Source organism: Biomphalaria glabrata, chromosome 9 (assembly GCF_947242115.1).
Source record: "Biomphalaria glabrata chromosome 9, xgBioGlab47.1, whole genome shotgun sequence".
NCBI lineage: Eukaryota > Metazoa > Mollusca > Gastropoda > Planorbidae > Biomphalaria > Biomphalaria glabrata.
Window position 1 is genome coordinate 23,438,402 of NC_074719.1, and position 20,082 is coordinate 23,458,483.

General features: G+C 33.8%; 1 protein-coding gene across 6 annotated transcripts in view; it reads right to left on the reverse strand.

The window, feature by feature from the left end:
* Nucleotides 1-650: 650 nt before the first annotated feature.
* The window catches only part of LOC106056764 (uncharacterized), a 44,852-nt gene continuing 25,420 nt past the window's right edge, over nucleotides 651-20,082 (reverse strand). For 5 of the 6 annotated variants that reach the window (XM_056042534.1, XM_056042533.1, XM_056042536.1 and 2 more), the window contains 21 exons: nucleotides 19,839-20,047; nucleotides 18,671-18,882; nucleotides 17,566-17,684; nucleotides 17,015-17,247; nucleotides 16,308-16,372; nucleotides 16,123-16,189; nucleotides 15,138-15,210; nucleotides 14,301-14,608; nucleotides 13,441-13,751; nucleotides 13,038-13,138; nucleotides 12,172-12,345; nucleotides 11,760-11,955; nucleotides 9,818-10,120; nucleotides 9,221-9,424; nucleotides 8,248-8,680; nucleotides 7,789-8,041; nucleotides 3,939-4,108; nucleotides 3,264-3,433; nucleotides 2,055-2,213; nucleotides 1,871-1,937; nucleotides 651-1,215 (listed from right to left, as the gene is read on the reverse strand). In XM_056042534.1, coding sequence (XP_055898509.1) covers nucleotides 1,069-1,215; nucleotides 1,871-1,937; nucleotides 2,055-2,213; nucleotides 3,264-3,433; nucleotides 3,939-4,108; nucleotides 7,789-8,041; nucleotides 8,248-8,680; nucleotides 9,221-9,424; nucleotides 9,818-10,120; nucleotides 11,760-11,955; nucleotides 12,172-12,345; nucleotides 13,038-13,138; nucleotides 13,441-13,751; nucleotides 14,301-14,608; nucleotides 15,138-15,210; nucleotides 16,123-16,189; nucleotides 16,308-16,372; nucleotides 17,015-17,247; nucleotides 17,566-17,684; nucleotides 18,671-18,882; nucleotides 19,839-20,047 — 3,974 coding nt within the window. In that variant the 3' untranslated portion in view covers nucleotides 651-1,068. The remainder of the gene's footprint in view (nucleotides 1,216-1,870; nucleotides 1,938-2,054; nucleotides 2,214-3,263; nucleotides 3,434-3,938; nucleotides 4,109-7,788; nucleotides 8,042-8,247; nucleotides 8,681-9,220; nucleotides 9,425-9,817; nucleotides 10,121-11,759; nucleotides 11,956-12,171; nucleotides 12,346-13,037; nucleotides 13,139-13,440; nucleotides 13,752-14,300; nucleotides 14,609-15,137; nucleotides 15,211-16,122; nucleotides 16,190-16,307; nucleotides 16,373-17,014; nucleotides 17,248-17,565; nucleotides 17,685-18,670; nucleotides 18,883-19,838; nucleotides 20,048-20,082) is intronic. The other variant, XM_056042539.1, reaches the window with a different exon arrangement.

Here is a 20,082-nt window from a genome sequence, read left to right on the forward strand (position 1 = left end):
TGCTGGATGAACCAGGTTTTTGTTGTAAATGTTGAAACAGCATACACGATGAGTTGTACTATACTTGCTGTTTCAACAATCCCACTCTAGGCCTTGATTTAGTAGAGACATTGCACAGTAAATATAAAGAATATATTTTTGAATTAATCATTTGTAACTATTAAAACAAACAGGCAGTACCATTCTACTAGACTGCCCCTCACTCCCATGAACTAAACAGTGTTCTTTGTAAAAAAAAATAAATAAAACAAAAATGAACTTCTACCTTGTTTTATACTTGTATACAATATGCATACTTAACTTTATGAACAAAACAATCACTTTCATAGGATCTAAAGTAGCTGTTTCATCTCATTAGAGCACCATGATGGTGAAATTGCAATTTAAATAGTGCTTTTGGTTTTCAAGATCTAATAGCTACTCTCTCTATAAGGGGGCTGCTAAAAATCCCTGTAAGTTTTACAATAATAAAAGTTACCTAGAATTGTTTTATTTATATATTATGTTCATTATTAGTTCAAAAACTAAACATACTTAAGTTAGCTATGAGACCTACTTAAACTTGTATCTAAACTACTTTGTTATGTACAAATACAAATGACTAACAATAGAAGATTTTTATATATGAAAAATAAGATACAACTCATAGCTGGAATAGTTAGAAATAAGTTTATTCAAATATAACTGTTGTGTAAATTGTAAAATGTATATACATGTACATAAACATGAGGAATAAATCACAGTGACATATGGAGTATAAATAAATCACAGTTCCAGATATAAACTACATATTATTCATAACAACAATTTTGTCTTTAAGAGAAAGAAATTGGCTGAAAGAAAGAGATAACTGATCCTTTGGATTAATTGACATGAGTCTAAATATAGAACTACTTTCTATCACTGGAAATACTGTGTAGACAGTTAACATATGTAGACATATACATTTTGTATCAAAAGATAGTAAATACTGGAGTACTTGGACGGAATGGTTGTATAGATTGTATACAAAGCAATACAGAATGATTTTTAGAACAAACCAATTTGGCTTGCTCACTTCAAAGTTTTTCACCAGTAGGTGGAGCCATAATCTCGCAGGCTGCCACGTGTTACCATCAGCTCACTTTTGAGAGTGCCCAACATTTTATGAGTAAGTTTGCTGATATCCATGGACAGGCTCAGGCTTCTATCCAGGTTGTTGTTCTCCTCTCCAGACTGTAAGGACAGAGGAAACAAATAATGTTGAAGTGAATTTCAGAGATTAAGAAGCCAGTCTGTCATATTATCATAAACAGCCTTGGACACAGAAATAATGGAAACTGAGTTTAAAAAAAAAGATTTGAAATATCTATGTAGATAAAGCATTTTCTCATTTGAAATCTAGTCAAAATGTGTTTTTATCCAACACTGTTGACACATTTATTTGACTATGTAACAGTAACTAGTTGGCCAAGAAGTGGGGCTGAGACTTGATTTTAAAGTCACTTTGTTCCAAATAGGTTCAGAACATTAGTTTAAGAAGACAATTGCAATACATGTAATAAAAATTCTTTCCATGATCCTTTTTCTCCATTTCTCTTGTTACTAGATCTTAAAAATGTCATACCTGGCCATGTTTATTATTTTAACTTGCATTTATACCCTTTATTGCATAATATTTTATATTGGTAAAAAGTACAAACAATACATACTAAATAGAATAAATCTGAACAATCAGGCTGAGAAAATATTTGTACACATATAAGAAAGATATTGGGCACTTGGTCACAAACATTTTTAAGACTATACTAATTGAGCTATTTAAGCCTAAACTAAATTAAACTTAGATGACTAGAATGTGTATGGATTGAATAAAAAAACAATTTCTCACATGATCACTTTCTGATGTACTGTATCGTTTGTGTGATGGCCTTCTTCCCCTGGATAGACTTCTACTTCTGTGAAAATATCAAAGTATAACCTATTTTGTATTGAGATAACTTCATGAAGAACTAATGAGATTCAAATGAATGAAGGCAAAGTTTGATGTGTGTATAACCAAAATGGAAATTTACCTTTTGACTGTCCTATGTTCCTCTTCTTCCTCTTCCTCAGAATTACTCAGTCGGCTGTACTCTTTTACTCTATATCTTGATCTTGAGTCTGATGTATAGCTCCTGCTTCTTGGCACAGATCTTGACCTTGACCTACTCATTCTACGAGGAGAATGGTCTCTGAAGAATAAAGGATTATGTCACATCTAATGTGTGCAATACTGTGAAGATTTTGTTATACAAAAAAAGGTGGCTTTAAGCATTTTCTTTTATGGCATTCTTTGAGAAGCTATTTTTTTTTACGACAGAACTCCAAATGACAAACCAAGAAACCCAAAGGAGAGCTAATGGGATGTCAGCTGACATTGAAAATATGTTGGAAGTATGTAGCCAAAGATCAAACAGAAGGGAGAAAAATTGTGGATACTGGCAGAGAGCAAAAGTATTGATCTGACCTAGGACAGGAGAGCAGGAAACCTTCCCTATTGGACACATATAGGAATGAAAAATCTGGAAAATTTAATAGATTCTGTCTTGACTCAAATGAAAGAAAACAACACATGACTGTATCCATTGTCTATTATAACTATAATTATAAGGCTCATTTTCAAGTCCGAAGATTAATGAGGAATGCAGTATTTCTTGTAGCTATGCAGCCCTAGCTATGACATGCATATTTTGCCACATTCAGGGCAAGCATAACCATCGTCCACAGGTGGTCGATTAAGATTTTCTTTTTGTCTGTCCTTGGCAACAGATTTTCTTTTGGTCTCAAATGTGTATATGGCGGCCTTTGTGAGAGACATCATAACTATAGCTCAGTGTGAACAACTATCCACATAAACATGTTCACTATCTACATAAACATGATCACTTATCTACATAAACAATGTCTGTACCCTCTAATTTTTTTCAGTGTGTCTTTATTTACTGTCCACTGTGCAATCAAATTTGATTAGAATAATCTCTAGCTTTTTTATCTTAAAGAGTCACTGTGCCAACAGCTCAAGTGGTTTGTTTTTTATCTGTGTGCATTTGCTCACTTCCACAATTTCATGAAGTCCATAAAAAATAGTACATTAAAATTAGAAATAAATTTCAGGGCTTGATCTTGACTAGTGAATAGATTAATAAGGGTAAGTAATAACTTACATTTCTGTGCAAAGTCATACAAAATATTTAGAAAGATTAAGAGAGACTTAAGTCAGAACAGAAACCATATAAACTTACATTCTAAGTGTATCTTGTGTGTGGTGTGGAGATGTTGATTGGGCAGGTAAACTTCTGTGTGCTGGAGGACCTCTGTGTACATATGCTTGATGAGTATGGTAGTTTTTAAGTCCACAGATAGGACAAGCAAAGGAGGAATACCTTTCTGCAGCTCCACTTGATGGTCTGACCTATGATTGATTGGTAAATCACAACATGAGGACTTTGAGACAAGAACTTGTAAAACATTTATTTCAATGTATATTAGACAAAAAAAAAGGCATCTCTATTAATATTTTGAGGAAAATATTTACTACATTAAGCAAAGAAAATATGAAAAATATGCATATCTGTAACCCTGCCAGACCAAATTAAATAAAGGACGTTTAGTAAAAGAGTACAACCATAAAATAAATATATAAAAATGCCTTTTTTTTTGTGTGTGTAGATTTAGAGGTTTTAAGAACTAAACAATCCTAAAAATTATTTTTGTGATAAAGTATTAATAAAACATAAATACAAAATAATCCACAATTTCCCATGAAATGGTGAGTTTTGTTCATATTTTATTTCAGCTATTTCCAATGCACAGAATTTTGTATTTATTTATTGTAGTCTATTATTATCAATTCAAATAGTTATAAATCAGTGTACAGTAGCCTACATAATGTTTTTTTTTAAAGCATGATTGTTCACCTGAATATAAGGGCTGTTAGAGGTTGCTTGGTTTCTTGAATCAGTCCTGATGTCATTGTGAGATTGGGCTCTGACCGCACCAATACTTTGATAAGCTGGTGGACGCAGAGGTCTTTTAATCTGGTACCATGGTCTACTTTGTGTCTGACCTGTGGCTCCTGGTCTGTTGCCTGTTGTAGAAACACAGTAGCTATTTATTTAAACAATTTTATTTAAATAAATCAATGCTAAGGTCAACTTTTGCACACTGCAATCAATGAATTTTAGTGTGAAGAATAGCTAATAAGTATCCAAATAGCTAATACAAATTTTTAAAACATTGTTATTTTTTTGTTTCAAGAATTTTTAAACCAAATATTCTGAATATTATGACTAGCTATAATACTCAGTGGCGGCCCCTTTCAGATCCTTATTGGATCCGCCTAATTGCAAAGAATATTTAAGACTTGATTTTGTTTTGATTGTCTAAAGTAACAATGTTTTAAAGACTTATTTGTAAAAATGTTTTTTTTCTTTAAAATATTTTACATGTTTCCGATGTTCTTTCAAAGTTAAAGATAATAATCTACTTCCTAGTCCAAATCTCTTACATAAATCAATAACAAACTATAATAACAGCCTATTACATTAACCATAGATAAACACCAAAACCTTAAGGACATAAATGAGCTTTTCATAGAAACTTTACACAACCAAAGTTTAGATCAAATCATTAAAAAGCCAACTAGATTAAACAACACATTAGATCTCTTCTTAACCAACAGACCTGGATTAGTAGTTGATTATGATATTATCCCTGGTCTATCAGACCATGAGATCATAAAAATACACAGTCAGATAAAAGCAGTAGCCAATACAAAACCCAAAAGAAAAATCTTACTCTGGAATAAATGTAACCTAACACAACTACACCAAGCTGCATTAAACTTTCAACAAACATTCTTATTAGAAAAAGACATTAACCAACCAGTCGATGACCTCTGGAATTTCATTAAAAACCATCTTAAAAGCATTATAGAAAATCAAATACCAACTAAATACACATCAAACAAAATAAATAAATGCTGGTTTAATAATAGACTAAAGAAGCTTTGTAAACAGAAGGAAAACCTATATAGAAAATTTAAAGAAACTAATGCAGAAAGAGTTTACAAAAAGTATATAAAAATTAAACACTTAACCCAAAAAGTAAGCAGACAGCTGCAGAGTGAATACATAAACAATGTAATATCTAAAGACAACAACAAAAACCTATGGTCATACATTAAGTCTAAGAAAATGGAAACAACAGGCGTAGCGCCATTAAAAGATGAACATAACATAATACATAATGATAATGAAACTAAAGCAAACATTCTAAACAAATACTTTGCATCAGCATTCTCAGCCCCAGGAGACAAAGACATATTACTGAATTTGAACCAAGTAGACAACATAGAAGATATAGTAGTACAAGGAAATGGAATTCAAAAACTATTAGCCAACACCAAACCAAATAAAGCTTCTGGACCTGATGGTATTCCAGCTAGATTACTCAAAGAACTAAGTAATGAGCTAGCCCCAGTGTTCAAAATACTCTTTCAGGCTTCACTTAACCAGGGCAGAGTACCAAAGGACTGGAAAGAAGCTAATGTCACCCCCCTATTTAAAAAAGGAGAAAAATCTGACCCAGGAAACTACAGACCAGTATCACTTACCAGCATCACATGTAAAATCCTAGAACACATAATATGTAGCAACATCATAAACCACTTAGACAAACATAATGTCCTCACACCATACCAACATGGCTTTAGGAAATATAGATCATGTGAAACACAACTAATAGGACTAATTGATGATTTTTCAAAAGGTTTAGATAATAGTGAACAAATAGATGCTATCTTACTAGATTTTTCTAAGGCTTTTGACAAAGTTCACCACCATAGTTTGCTTAAAAAATTAAAATATTTCGGCATTAATGGTCCACTGCATCAGTGGATTAAAGACTTTCTGATAGGGAGAGAACAAACTGTAATAATAAATGGCTCTAAATCAACACCGATAACAGTAAACTCAGGTGTACCTCAAGGAACAGTCTTGGGTCCACTACTATTTTTAATTTACATAAATGATTTACCAAATTGCATTACTTCAGGAACAAAAGTCAGATTATTTGCAGACGATTGCATAATATATAGAACAATAAAAACAACACAAGACACAGATATTTTACAAAGAGAATTAGATGAATTACAGAAATGGGAATCAAATTGGAGCATGTCTTTCCACCCAGAAAAATGTCAGTTGTTAAGAGTAACAAAAAAACTAAAACAAATTAATTCCACTTATCTTATTCATGGCAAACCTGTAACACAGACTAAAAACGCAAAATACCTAGGTGTTATAATAAATGAAAAACTGTCATGGAATCCACATATTGATGAAACTACAAAAAAATCAAACAAAGCATTAGGATTTATTAAAAGAAATTTCTATAAATCAAATAAGAACATAAAACTAAAATGTTATTAACCTTGGTTAGGCCAATAATAGAATATGCATCCTCTGTTTGGGACCCCTCAACTCAAGAAAACATTAAGAAACTAGAACAGACACAAAATAGAGCAGTGCGATTCATAACAAACGAATATTCACATTTGACTAGAGTAACACCTTTAGTAAAATCACTAAATTTAGAAAGCCTTCAGGACAGAAGGCTCAAAAGTAAAGTAGCAATAATTTAATACATAAAACACTGAACCATAATCTTCAAATACAAAAACAAAATTTAATAAAATACTCTGAAAGACACAAAGATAAAGGCACATTCCTCGTCCCATATGCTAGGACTAATTTGTACAAATACTCCTTCTTCCCTAGTGCTATTAGAGCATGGAATGTGTTGCCTGAGCTAGCCAGGAAAACCAGTGACTTGACAGAATTTAAGTCATTGGTTAATATGCATGACTAAATGCATGACGCGTAGGACGTAATCATCTTCTTTTTTGAAGTAACGTCTGTATTATATAAGATTACTGAATAGATTTATGTAAAAAAAAAAAAGGCTAGATAAAGCAACATTAAATTTTAAAATAGTAGATTACTTTTTATATTTTATAACATAGCAATTAGATGTCTAGACATTGGAAATCAAAATCTACACTTTAAGTCTAGATTTAGATATAGAAATTGAAATTCTAGATCTTGACCTAGTCTATATAGGCCTAATTCTAAACTAGACCTAGAAATTTTAGATCTAGAATCTACAATGATTTGAACTAGAATATAAATCTAGATCTAGTTTTCAAAAAATCTAGATCTAGTGTAAAATAATCCACAGCTAAGTCACATAGCCTAGTTAGACTAATATAGGCCTATCTTTATCAATACGAAAAAAAAAGTTGACAAGGTTTAATGAACATTGGTGCACAGCACCGAGTTCTTATAGCATTTCATTTAAAGAATTCATTCCATATGACATCAAAGGGAAAAAAATTCATTATGTCACATGGCCTACATTGACTAAAAATGCCTTTATTAACACAAGAGAGCTGATGAGGGTTCATAGACATTGGTGCACCAATTTCTTTTAGCATTTCATTAAAAAAATTCATTCCATATATTCAGAACAATCTATTATAGATACTTAAAACTATTGTGATGTTTTGGAATGAAAGGGTATGAAAACCTCAAGTAAATAAGTCAATATTCGTAATGTCTGCAATGATGTATACAAACCAATGTCACTCTGAATCAAGTAAATAATTTCAATACATATAATGTCTGCAATGATGTATACAAACCAATGTCACTCTGAATCAAGTAAATAATTTCAATACATATAATGTCTGCACTGATGTATACAAACCAATGTCACTCTGAATGCCTCTCTCATCTTCATTGTCTGCTTCTTCTCCTGTACTGGAATAAATTTTTCCTCCACTCGGAGTGGTGAAGTATCCCCTGGAGGCCATCTGTTGCCGCATTGCTTCAGTGCTGAACCTGGACGGGATGAAGTAATTGTACATAGCAGCCGCCTCTTCTGGAGCTGCGCTTCCACCAGCAGTAGCAAGTGGAATTGTTTCTCCACTAGCACCAACTGGCTCCACCACTTCTGTTGGCTGTAACACAAAAATTTAAAAAAGCCGTCTGGACAATGTAAAAGAATGTCAGCATGTGTGATAGCTAAGGTCTATGCATCACATGTCAATGAAACAGTTTTAAGCTTGAAAGAAAAAAGGCTTCTTACAGATCTAGTTCTAGAAATAATGCCCAAGTCTCAGAAAGATATTTATACTGGAAGTAATAAAACCAAAGGAATACTCACTGGGATATCTCCTTGAGCCGTACGTTCCATACGTTTCTGTCTCAGCCTGTTTCTCACATTCTCTTTTGTATTACGTTCTCTACGCATTCTTGGGTGCTCAGCATATGCATCAGCTGCAGCATAGCCTAAAGGAATGTCTCCTCCATCATACTGACGATTCTGGGGCAAGGTCCAGTACCACTCATCCCACTCACGCTCCCGACCTCCAGAGAACGAGTTGGCCCGCCTACGTGGCATTCTCATGAACCCATAGGGATCATCAAAAGGATCATAGTACTCTGGTTCTTGTTTGCCCTCAGCTGTTGGCAGTTGTGGCGCTGGTACATGGTATATCTGGGGCGGGGGAGGTGGCTGAGAAGATTTCTCATTGGCCTTGGCAAAGCCTTCTTTCAGTTTTTCTATCTCTTCTTGTAAAGCCTTTAACCTAAGATTGCTTTTTAAAGAAAGAGTAGCTCATTATTAAAACTGTGAGCAATAAAAAAAATAGATGTTATTTTACAAGAAAAACATTTTTGCAATAAATGAATTATATAGTCAAATTGTGTTCAAGGCTTGCATTTATGTCAAGCACTATAAAATGTTCCAAATTATATATGAACAGTAATATAATGATGGCCATTAAATTGGTAAGTATTTTTGCTAAGAAATAGAAACTGAAAGCCTCTGTTCTATTTGATATATTATTATTCTTTCTTTTTTCTCTAGTACAGAACAAAGTCATGAAATTCTAATAAAACCAAAACATTAGAAAGTAAAGTTAAACTTCCAAGGTCCCACAATGAACAGTCAAAAAATCCCATGGCAAAGCTATACGCAGATTTCATCTGTGATTTGCAAGTTTAATAAAATTCTTCAGAAATAAATATTCTTTTCGGTCTATAAACCATAAAAGCTAATATTTTACTGTTAGATAAAGTAATATTTCTTAAAACTAGTGATTAAGACTTTTTTTAATATGAAGAAAAAGATGTACCTGTTGATGCTGGATGCCCTGGTGGTGATACTTGATCCAACCTCCACATCTGAGCCCACACTTCTATTCTCATACTCTTTCCCTCTCTTCACTAGGTCCTCATGCCTGAGGTCATGAGGTAGCAGGAGAAGAGACTCAACATTATTTGAAGGGTTTAGAAAACTTGAACTGATTCCCTCAGATGGAATATTCAGCTGACTGGATCTATTTGACCATACCATTGAAAATAGAGTTACAAAATATCTGTTATGTATTGCTCCAACAAAATTAGGAATATAAGAAGTTATGTGATACAATGGAAATGAAAAAATAAATAAGTATCTAGAGCTAAGGTAGAGTGGTTAAAGTTTGTTATTGTTCATGTGAAAGAAGTGTTATCCTTAACTTGTTTACCTACATAGTGGAAACATTCTAAAAAGTACATCAAGGTACATAGGAGTACTTTCTATCCTAGCCAACTGCAGGCTCTGGTTCTGACCAAGCGAGATAATTAACATTATTTCAAAGGCCTCCTCACCTTAACTAAGCTCTGCCATGCCCCATCTCTAAATCCTTATCTTAACTAAGCTCTGTCTTGCCCCATCTCTAAATCCTAACCTTAATTGAGCTCTGTCCTGTCTCAACTCTAAATCATGACGACCAAGATCAGTTCCACTCCGGCTAAGCCTTCCACTCTCTATGCTGGTCCTTCGGCTCCTGGTGTGCATCAAGTCAACAGTAGGTGAGCCACGACTGCTGGGGCGAGATGGGGATGTGCTAGTGTTTCCAAAGTGAGAAACAGATGTGCTTTGACGTCTCTCAGACATATCAGAGTTAGGGAGAAGTGAACCGGAGGAGTGCTTTTGGCTGGCATCTTCTTTTTGTGCAGGTTTCTTAGTATCTGATAAATTGTCTTTGACTCTAGGGAAATTGAAACAAAATATGAGAAGGCCTTAATTGTTTGTATAACAACAGTAAGGAATACGAATTCAAAATAAAAAACTTAAAATAGTCTGTATATTTTCTTTGTATTTTGCCATTATATCATAAAATCATTATACCATGAAAATAACAATATGATCAAAATATTGTACAAATTGTTTTCTTGTTTATTTACCTTCTAAAGATGTACTTGAAATTAAACAGTAAGAGAAGTGAGCCTACAATAACTTTGTGAACAAAAAAAGAAAAGAGGAAGGAGAAGGTTCCTGTGTTTCAAAGAGTTCATGCTTTCTTTTGTATTCAATTGTTGAAACATTCTTTATACTGCCCAGTCTTACAGTAAGAAAACAAGAAGTGAAGAGTTTTCAAGCAAAAATGGATTCACTGATCAACGTAAAAAATAATCCCATAGTTCAGATTTCTGTTTATTTTTCTTTATTGTGGTAACATTTTTAAGTTTATGACATTCCTTCAGAAATGATTATATTCTTCTTCCTGTAGGACCGCATGGATTTAGCCTCGTGACAATCCTAATGTATACTACACAACTAGGCCATCATTGTTTGAAATGCAGGGATTATAAAATTTACATAGCTCCATAATATGGGATAGAGTACTTGACAGAGAAAAATTAAAGTACTAGACAGAAAAAAATCAAAGTACTAGACAGAGAAAAATCAAAGTACTCGACAAAGAAAAATCAAAGTACTAGATAGAGAAAAATCAAAGTACTAGACAGAGAAAAATCAAAGTACTAGACAGAGAAAAATCAAAGTACTAGACAGAGAAAAATCAAAGTACTTGACAAAGAAAAATCAAAGTACTAGACAGAGAAAAATCAAAGTACTCGACAAAGAAAAATCAAAGTACTAGGTAGAGAAAAATCAAAGTACTCGACAAAGAAAAATCAAAGTACTCGACAAAGAAAAATCAAAGTACTAGACAGAGAAAAATCAAAGTACTAGGTAGAGAAAAATTAAAGTACTAGATAAAGAAAAATCAAAGTACTAAATAGAGAAAAATCAAAGTACTAGGTAGAGAAAATCAAAGTACTAGGTAGAGAAAATCAAAGTACTAGATAGAGGAAAATCATAGTACTAGATAGAGAAAAGTCAAAGTACTAGGCAGAGAAAAATCAAAGTACTAGGTAAAGAAAATCAAAGTAGGCCTAATAGATAGAGGAAAATCAAAGTACTAGATAGAGAAAAATCAAAGTACTAGACAGAGAAAAATCAAAGTACTAGACAGAGGAAAATCAAAGTACTAGATAGAGGAAAATCATAGTACTAGACAGAGAAAAATCAAAGTACTAGACAGAGGAAAATCATAGAACTAGACAGAGAAAAATCAAAGTACTTGATCTAAGGAAGACAAAGAAGCAGACTTATCTAATAGAGGGAAATGGGTTTATAATCAACAGTTTTTCTCCTGCCTCCACAAAATGCACTACACTATGCACTGCATTACTATATCCATAATGTAATGTTATTATGTGAACAATGACAAGTCCATGGTTTCAAATATGAAAGGGTCTATTGGTAGGTAAACAAAAACAACAAATGTGATTCAAATTTTCCTCCACTAATTGTAGGTCTGCCAACAGTTTCCAATGACTCACTTTGTAGCAGTAGCCGTGGATGTTGAAGTGGACTGAGTGACTCCCACATCTTTAGTAAAAGGTGTCTTGGTCTCTGACTTGGACACCTGAACAGGTAATTGCTGGGCTTTAGACTGACTAGTGCTGGTACTGGAGGTTGTCTTGGTTACAACTGCTGAGGTCTGCCTGACAGCCCTTGGTGTTGAGTGGTCCGACTCTTTAGCAAGAAATGAAAAGAAAAAAAAAACTGTTAAACATTATAATGAGTTTAGTCAACATAGTTTTTGAAAACAAAACAAAAAACTAAACAAAACCAAAATAGTATTATTGAAGCAAATAGTATGTTATAGTTATATGCAATAAGAATGAGACCACAAATATAGCTAATTGAGAGAAATTGAGTGTAATGTAAAACTTAAGAGCAATGTATCACCTGTACTTTTATCTAGGTTATGTTCTGCTTCCCTCTTCTGTCTGGGTCTAGTTCTGTCTGTGCTACTCTTGGAGTGTTTCCCAGATCTAGAACTGACTTCACTCTCCACAGTTTCCAGAGTCTCATCCTCTTCATCAAAACTGGCATCTCTCTGACTGCTTCCAAATGAGCGTTCTAGGGTGATGGATACAAAAGACATTGATAGATTTCTGAATTTGTTGCTTTTTGTTAATGGACAATAAAGCTACATGCCAACATGTATACATCAAGTTTAAACTCTAGTAAAGACATTCCTATAGTGTAAAATGTATCAAGAAAAGGGAAGAGTGATAGATTAAGTAAACTTCTGACATCAAGGAATGTAAATGGCTCACACAGGGTGAGACCATCATCCATCAGAACACAATTTTTAATTTTATTCAGATAAATGGGGCTCTAGTTTGAATGGTATGTGTTATATGTTTGAATGGTATATGTTATATGTTTGAATGGTATGTGTATTATTATTATTTTAATGATTAACACATAAATACAGCATTTAAAATGGAATAAACATTACAAGTGATAATGCAAAAACCAAGCTAAAAGATATTTCTGATGATATTCATAACAGACTGGAACCAAATGGTTATGTTTTAATTTCTCTGTCCCAGCCCTGACACAAAGTAGCCTATCACTGTGATCAGAAATAATAGTATGACTGTGATGCAATGGATAAGAATGGTCATCTAGGTATATATCAAGAAACAGCTTTTCATATTCTGTTAAAAGAGAGCCCAAACATTGATGGGGTCAAAGAGAATAACGTTAGTAAGGAGTATAAGCATTATTTCAAATAGTTCATCAAAATATCAAGATCAGCTCACCATGTCGTCTGGAGCTTTTCCTCCTATGTGGTTTGCTGCTAGTCTGTGACCTCCCAGAAAAGTGAGATGATCTGTCAAATGAGGTATCTGTAATTGTGGAACTAACCAAAAAAAAAAATTAAATAAAATATAATTTTAGTTAGCAATTAGCTTTCCAAAAACTAATTCTAATTTAAGGTCATGAAATAAGTATATGAAAATAAGGACTAAAGTAGTTTAACTTTTGCAGTCCAATGAGAACAAAAAATAATAGGAAATTATGAATAAAGGCCTTAAAAAACATCTAACTAGGTTACAAGGAAGAAAATGAAAATATCACAAGCCGCCTACTCAATAAAAGCTATTTTGATATCTTTATTTTAGATTGAATTTCAGCATAAAAAACTGGGGATTAAAAATGTACCTTTCATCATTAGGTTTTCTCAATTTCAACACCAGAGGGCGCTCTCCTTGCTTCTGCACAACAGCTGGTGGCTCCCCCACACCAGAGCCCACCATGGAACCTATAAACCCACTGTCAGCATCATCAGCTGCTCTTTGCTTGGTCATCTGCTTGAATTTGCCTGGACCTGGCAGTGCCGCCAGAGCCCCTTCTGTGTCCTCACCTATGCCTGCTTTTCCATGACTATCTCCTCCCACTGCACCTTTGAGACCAGACGTTTCACTTCTTGAAGGATGTGGCACTTGACTCGAGTTCAACTTTGTGTCTGGAAGCTGAAGGAAATTGAACAAAATATTCTTAAAAAATGAATACTCTCCTCCATATATTGTAAACAAAAAAACAAATGCTAGCACTTTCAGGTTCAAAAAGAAAAGCAAAATAGAAATAAAGAGGGAAGAAACTTAAAGTTCAATGGTAGTAACTTCTCTTTGAATTTCTCTATTAACTGCATTTTATTATGGGTCAAATCTAATTACAGAACAAATCAAGTTGAAAATAAACTGTCAGCTCTTGAAACCATTCTCTTTGTTTATCTCTTAATATTAAGTCGTCATTGAGCTTTATTGTTAAGATTTAATTTAGCTTGATATATTTCTACTACTCTACACTTGTGACTGCCTGACAAACCCATCTCAAGTAGGAGTCTCCAGATTTTACTTTGCTATAAAAAATTACAGCGACTGGTTTGTTAGGAATTGTATTTTTATTGTTTAATATCTTTACTCATTTATTTTAGATAAAATAAAATGGATTAAATATTTTCCCTGATAAATGATATATTGAGCTTTGAACATTATTTAAGTCTACATTGTATTTTGTACCGCAGACAGTTTAGGATCCTTCAGTTCATGAGCATGTCTTCTAGGTCTTGGTAGAGTTGTGTTGAAGGCATCATTAGAATGGAATGATCTGTCAGAGAAAGAGTGGTCTTCCCCTCTACTAGACCTTCTTGATCTTGATGAGTGTCTGTCATTATCATGGGAGTTAATGTCTCCATGGCCATTGTGTGTGGCACCATTCATAGAGCTGGGAAAGTTATTGGGCAATGTGGAGTTGTTTCTACTTTGGTAAGGAGGTTGGTCCATACGATCTGGCAGTATTGAACCCAAACTGGATCTTGTGCTGCCACCTAGTAATACACATTAAAATGCTTGTCACTTTAATTTAATTTAATGGCATTTAAAATTCATGCATCTTTTAACATTCAACCTAACTTTAATTTATGACTGAATAGTTATACCTTTTTTTAGCTATTACAATCAATTGAAAAGTTATATTTACTTTGAAAATGGCTACGACAAAAGAAAGCTCAACAAAGCTGGAAAAAAGATGTAGCTATTATAAAAGTATAATGAGGGATGTGTGCTGGGTTAAATGGAAAAGTCCACCTGATTTACTGAGAGGTGCAAGTTCATTTTAGATGGTGAAAAGGAACTTTTAAAATGAGATTGAACAGCAGCTGATAGCACACATGTCCACAAAACAGAGTGAACAAGAGAATGCAAAGCAAGCTAGAGTAACTTGGAACAAGCTACACAATAATGACATTACTTAAGATTTTATTTAGAAAAATACATAATTTATTGATTGGCTTAGGGTTTACTGTATTTAAATTTAATTAAATTGATACAATCAATCGGTAGAGTACAGGCACTCACCGAATCGAGCTTTTGAGCTGTCTGAATCAGAGAATTCTGAGCCATGATGAGGTTTCATAACTAATGGACTATTCTGAAAAAAAAACCCACATTTAAACTATAAAAAAGTACCCCTTTCAGACCTTGTAATTTATAGGGCGGATGATGCAAAGGTCATCTGTTTCTATGGGAGACAGTTAATGAGGGTGTCATATGGCCAGCACAATAAACAACCACCTTTTAATTTTCTCCAACTAATGTTGGGTATTCAATAGCCTTGGGTAACCTAGGGCGTCCTAAAAATCCAGAAATGTTAAATCCCAGTCTTCATAAGATTCTATCCCGAGACTCCTCAGTTCAGAAGCCAAGCGCTTTACCACTCAGCCACCATGCCCCTACATCCTACGGATGGTTGCCTGGTCATGTGGTTTGTGCGCTGGACTGTCATTTGGACTTATCGATGGTCCCAAGTTCAAACCCTGACCGTTCCCATCCCCCGTCGTCCTGGGGGAGGTTTGGACTAGGAAGTAAATATCTTCAACTCTGAAGGAACATCCGAAACATGTAAAACAAAACAAAACATGATTTAACTTATAAGGATATTTTAATTTTTTTTTTTTAATTGGATAAAACTTTTTAACAAAAAGAAATATCAAGTAAATCAGCATGCCAAATTTAACAATCTTTTAACAACACAAATATAAAGGTAGTTTATAAAACAGAAGATAATCAGTTCAATGAGATTTTACACAAAAAGATATTACCTATTTATTAGTATAAGAAACAAAAATACACATTTTAAAAACAGAGCAAAATGATAATAAGCTGGGAGGAAAAAACAGGAAACCCTGAAAAAACAGGAATGATTCCCAGCTCAAATTTGTGCTTTGAATTTCAGGTATGTGACATATAGCACCAAATGATATTTGTTTACAAATAAAAGAGACTTTATGGTAAATCTTCCTACACCAACTTAAACACTCTAGAATAAAATATAAATACTTACTCTAGAGGACTGAGGTAAAGGTGATTTTCTCTGACTTCTGACTTGTTTCTGGTCTATCTTTTCCAATCTGCCAATCAAAGTAAGCATTGAAAAATCAAAAAGAATAGTCATATGTATTACATGAGTGGCCTAAACTAAACTAGTTCCCCTTCCTCATCTACCAACTTAAAGATGTGACAACACACCTGGTTTGAATCTCTGGGGACAGTCTAAACATCTCTGGCATCTCACTGCAGATGTCATTGAGTTTCTGATGGAAAGAAACAGAAATAACTCTTCAATGTAAGCAATGTATTAGTGATGATTAAAAGAGTTTAGTATAGGCAAATGTTCAGTTCACAAGATTGAATAAAGTTTATAATTTTATTCTAATAGTAACTATATTGTAATAACCCTGTTCAGCAGTGGCTCTATGGCTGTGCACCAGCATGCCAAAAAGAGACTGCATGAATGGATGGTGAAAGGAAGGAGAGAACTGTGTGATGAGTGACGGTTGTTTATATTTGCCATGTTTTCTAAAGTACTTATTAAACTTGTGCATTGTAATTTGTTCTCTTTGCATTGAGTTGCCTGACAGAGTTATTACAGTGATGTCAAAAGTAGGATCCTTCTTTGGTGACTCAACCGAAGGAAGGTAAGATCATAGTGGGCTTCTCCTCATGTAAAACTGTTACATCAATTGTTATTAAAGGAACTAAAGGAAGAAGCGGCATCAAAGAGAATGTTGATGTTAACTTGTGTTTCTGATAAATATCTATCATTCTTTGTTTCTAGAAGTCTTAGAAGTTGATTTGCTCATTAGTAAGCCTCACAAAACTTAGTTATTAATATCAAACTTTTGAACTGTTCTTACCAATCACTTGTAAGAGGCTATAATAATCAATCAACCTACCAAGATAACCCTTTCAATCTGTTTAGCCCCCTCCGGTGTGTCTGCTGTGTACTTCAGCCTTCTGTATAGATCCATACCAGTGTTGTATTCTGACTTGAGCTCCTGGACTTGCTGTTCAAAAGCCATGTCATCTGTTGAGTCCACGGATAAGTTTCTGCTAGTGTTGAGGGAATGTCTGTCTCTAAGTCTCTCATCATCATCATTCTTCTTATCCTCCTTAGTTGTTGTGCTCCCTGTTGAGTTCAACATTTTAGGTTTTAAACTCCAGAACATTTGTAATCCAAACAAAGCAGATAACTAGTCTACCAATTAATACAATAAAAGATGATTAAAATCAGTACTTTGAGCTTCAAAGTAGCTTTTTGTGTATTCAACTGGTAAGTAAAATGTTCACTGTGAATTATTTTGCAAAGTAATTTTAAGAATGTATTTGCTTTTTTACTTTCCTAGTATGGATACATGAAAGTTTGTTGGTATGACCTTTGACATCAGATATAATTTAATGAGAGTCTTCTTTAAATTGCACGACATTCTCTCTTTTCAATCATTACCTGATTTCTTGATCTCTGAAGGTTTAATACTGTCAGAAGAAAATGGCTGTCTGTGAATTGGTTTCTCTTTCATATTCTGCTCAACTTTCTCCTGGACTTCATCAAATCTCATGCCCAGTCTTTAGGAAAGAATGCAAACAATTATTTAAAGTGAGAAAATATTTATAAAATACTTTTTAAACAAACAAAGCTTATATTAAGCATACTTGTATCAATTAGTTTGGATCAGTCAAGTAATTAAATTTGCAATAGATCTAGACTAACAATAAAAAAGCAATTATAAAAATAAAATAAAAAAAAACAAAATGACCTGAATCAAAACTCATGGCTCAAGCCTTCTCTTCTAAAGCTAACATGGTATCCCTCTGCTAGTGGAGAGCTTATGAAAATGGAAGATTGTATAGTTAATTATTGTTTCTATAGTCTCAACCTATTTTTTTAGATTTGTGTTCACACCACTGTCAATTACAATTTCTTTCCCTTGTTTGAGATACCAAACAAAATAATTTATTACCAATAGTTAATTATTTGGTTAACTTTTTATTGATTCTTGTGTTGTCAGGTAAAAGAAATAATTGTGAAAATTTCAGCTTGATCCGAGATTGGGTGTGGGAGAAATCACATGCATAAACTTTTTACCTGGCAGACAGACAGACAAACAGAGTAAGTTGATATAGGCTTTGTAAAAAAAAGTAATACCTTTAAAAAAATGTCCTTACATTAGTCAATGATAGCTGACAGGATACAAATAAGATAAAGTCATCTTATTAACTTTTAAGAGTTGAGCAGTTGAAATGAAGATTATCTCGATAGACCCTTTATTTTGGCTCTTTCAGAGAGGAAAATCATTTTGATGAGAACTATGGAGTCAGAATTCAAATCTAATGAAACTAACTAATGGCAAGGGTATTCAAGTGCTGACACCTGATGACAAAAATACAGATGGGGGCCTATATTTCTGATATAAATCCAGTTAGCCACTCCACAGAGAGCCTGTTTTTTTTTTTAAACAATGATTTTCAAAGAGAAATAATGCATTTATACATTCAAACATTTATACTTTCACATTTACTATGGGCTTTTAGGAAAACACACACACACAAACCTGAACAAATGACCTTCCAATTGTTTATTTTCATCAAAGTTCTGTGCGTCTAAGTTGATAGCACCTGAGCGCCTGAGAACATTGTAATCCTCTTTGGCCTGGAGATAGGATCGACGTAATGTTTCATGATCTGCTTTAATACTTTCAAACACTTTTTCCTGTTCCTCTAGAGTTAGCTGCCTTTGTTCTACAAGAGTGTAGAACGATTCAAGCTGAGAATAGTACAGGACATTAATTGAATTATTTATCTCTTTATTGAAATAAACACAGAACACATAAAAAATAGCACATTTAAGACTATTAATAAAGATAAACTACAAATAAAAAATTAATACAAATAAACTATTCCTTTCCATACCTTTCCATACTTATAATTTTCCAAAAAAAATGAAAGTCAGAACAATATATTTACCCTTTCCAAGACACCATTTCTGCTATATCGATATATCAGAGATGAGAAATCCTGGGTTATGTGGGTATTTAAGTTTTCAAAAGTACTCAGACATTCAGTATTGAACCCCACCAATGTCATTCAAAGCATTTTGGATCAAGTGTATAAAAACACTTAAAATGTGTTTATGCTCCCAGTCCCCAAGTCACTCATGAAAAGAGATTCAAAGCCACAAATATCATCTATAGTCTGTACTGATCTGTTTTTATTTTATACCGTGGGCCCCTCAACTTGCATGTTTAATAAGCACACCATTTAACGTATTTAACCCCATTTTAATGAAGAGTGGGTGCAGTTGATAAACATGATAAAGGAGACATATGGTGGTGGTATCTTAATCCATTCTTTCATTCCATTCTTTATAAGCAGATAATCACATATATAGAACTAATCACTTCCCCATATGTTCCAATCAAATTACAATTTCAAGTAGCAACACAGTAGGCAGCAATAAGAAACAGTGACACTTTTAAGATTCTAATGCTCATATCTGGTAGGGATTAGAGGGTACGTTTCTTTGCCACAAGAGCTGTGTGGAGGGTTATGAGGTACTTTAATTTAATGCCATGCTTCCTGTGTGGGGCACTACAGGAGGGGTAGTCCCTACTGCTCTGTTCCCATTTGGCACTTAAAAAAAACACACACAAAAAAACAAACAATTAGTGACTTAGCAGTCAGACAAAAAATAAGTTCCTTTTTGTGTCTAACTGTACAAACCTTGTCTTCCATGTCCCTGGCCTGTTTAAACATGTCTGCTCTGACTGTCTCTGTAATAGCCTCGGGAGAACCAAGGGTGCCATCCTCCCCTTCGGTAATGGAATGGTGTAAGCTGATGATGCTTCCTTTCAGAAGGTCAGGACGTGATCTTGACCTCTGGTCATCTTGTGAAAGGGTGTGCCGTCCATCAGTTTGGTCACTAGCATCTGCTGTAAAAAAAGTATTAGTAAAACCTTTTTAATTT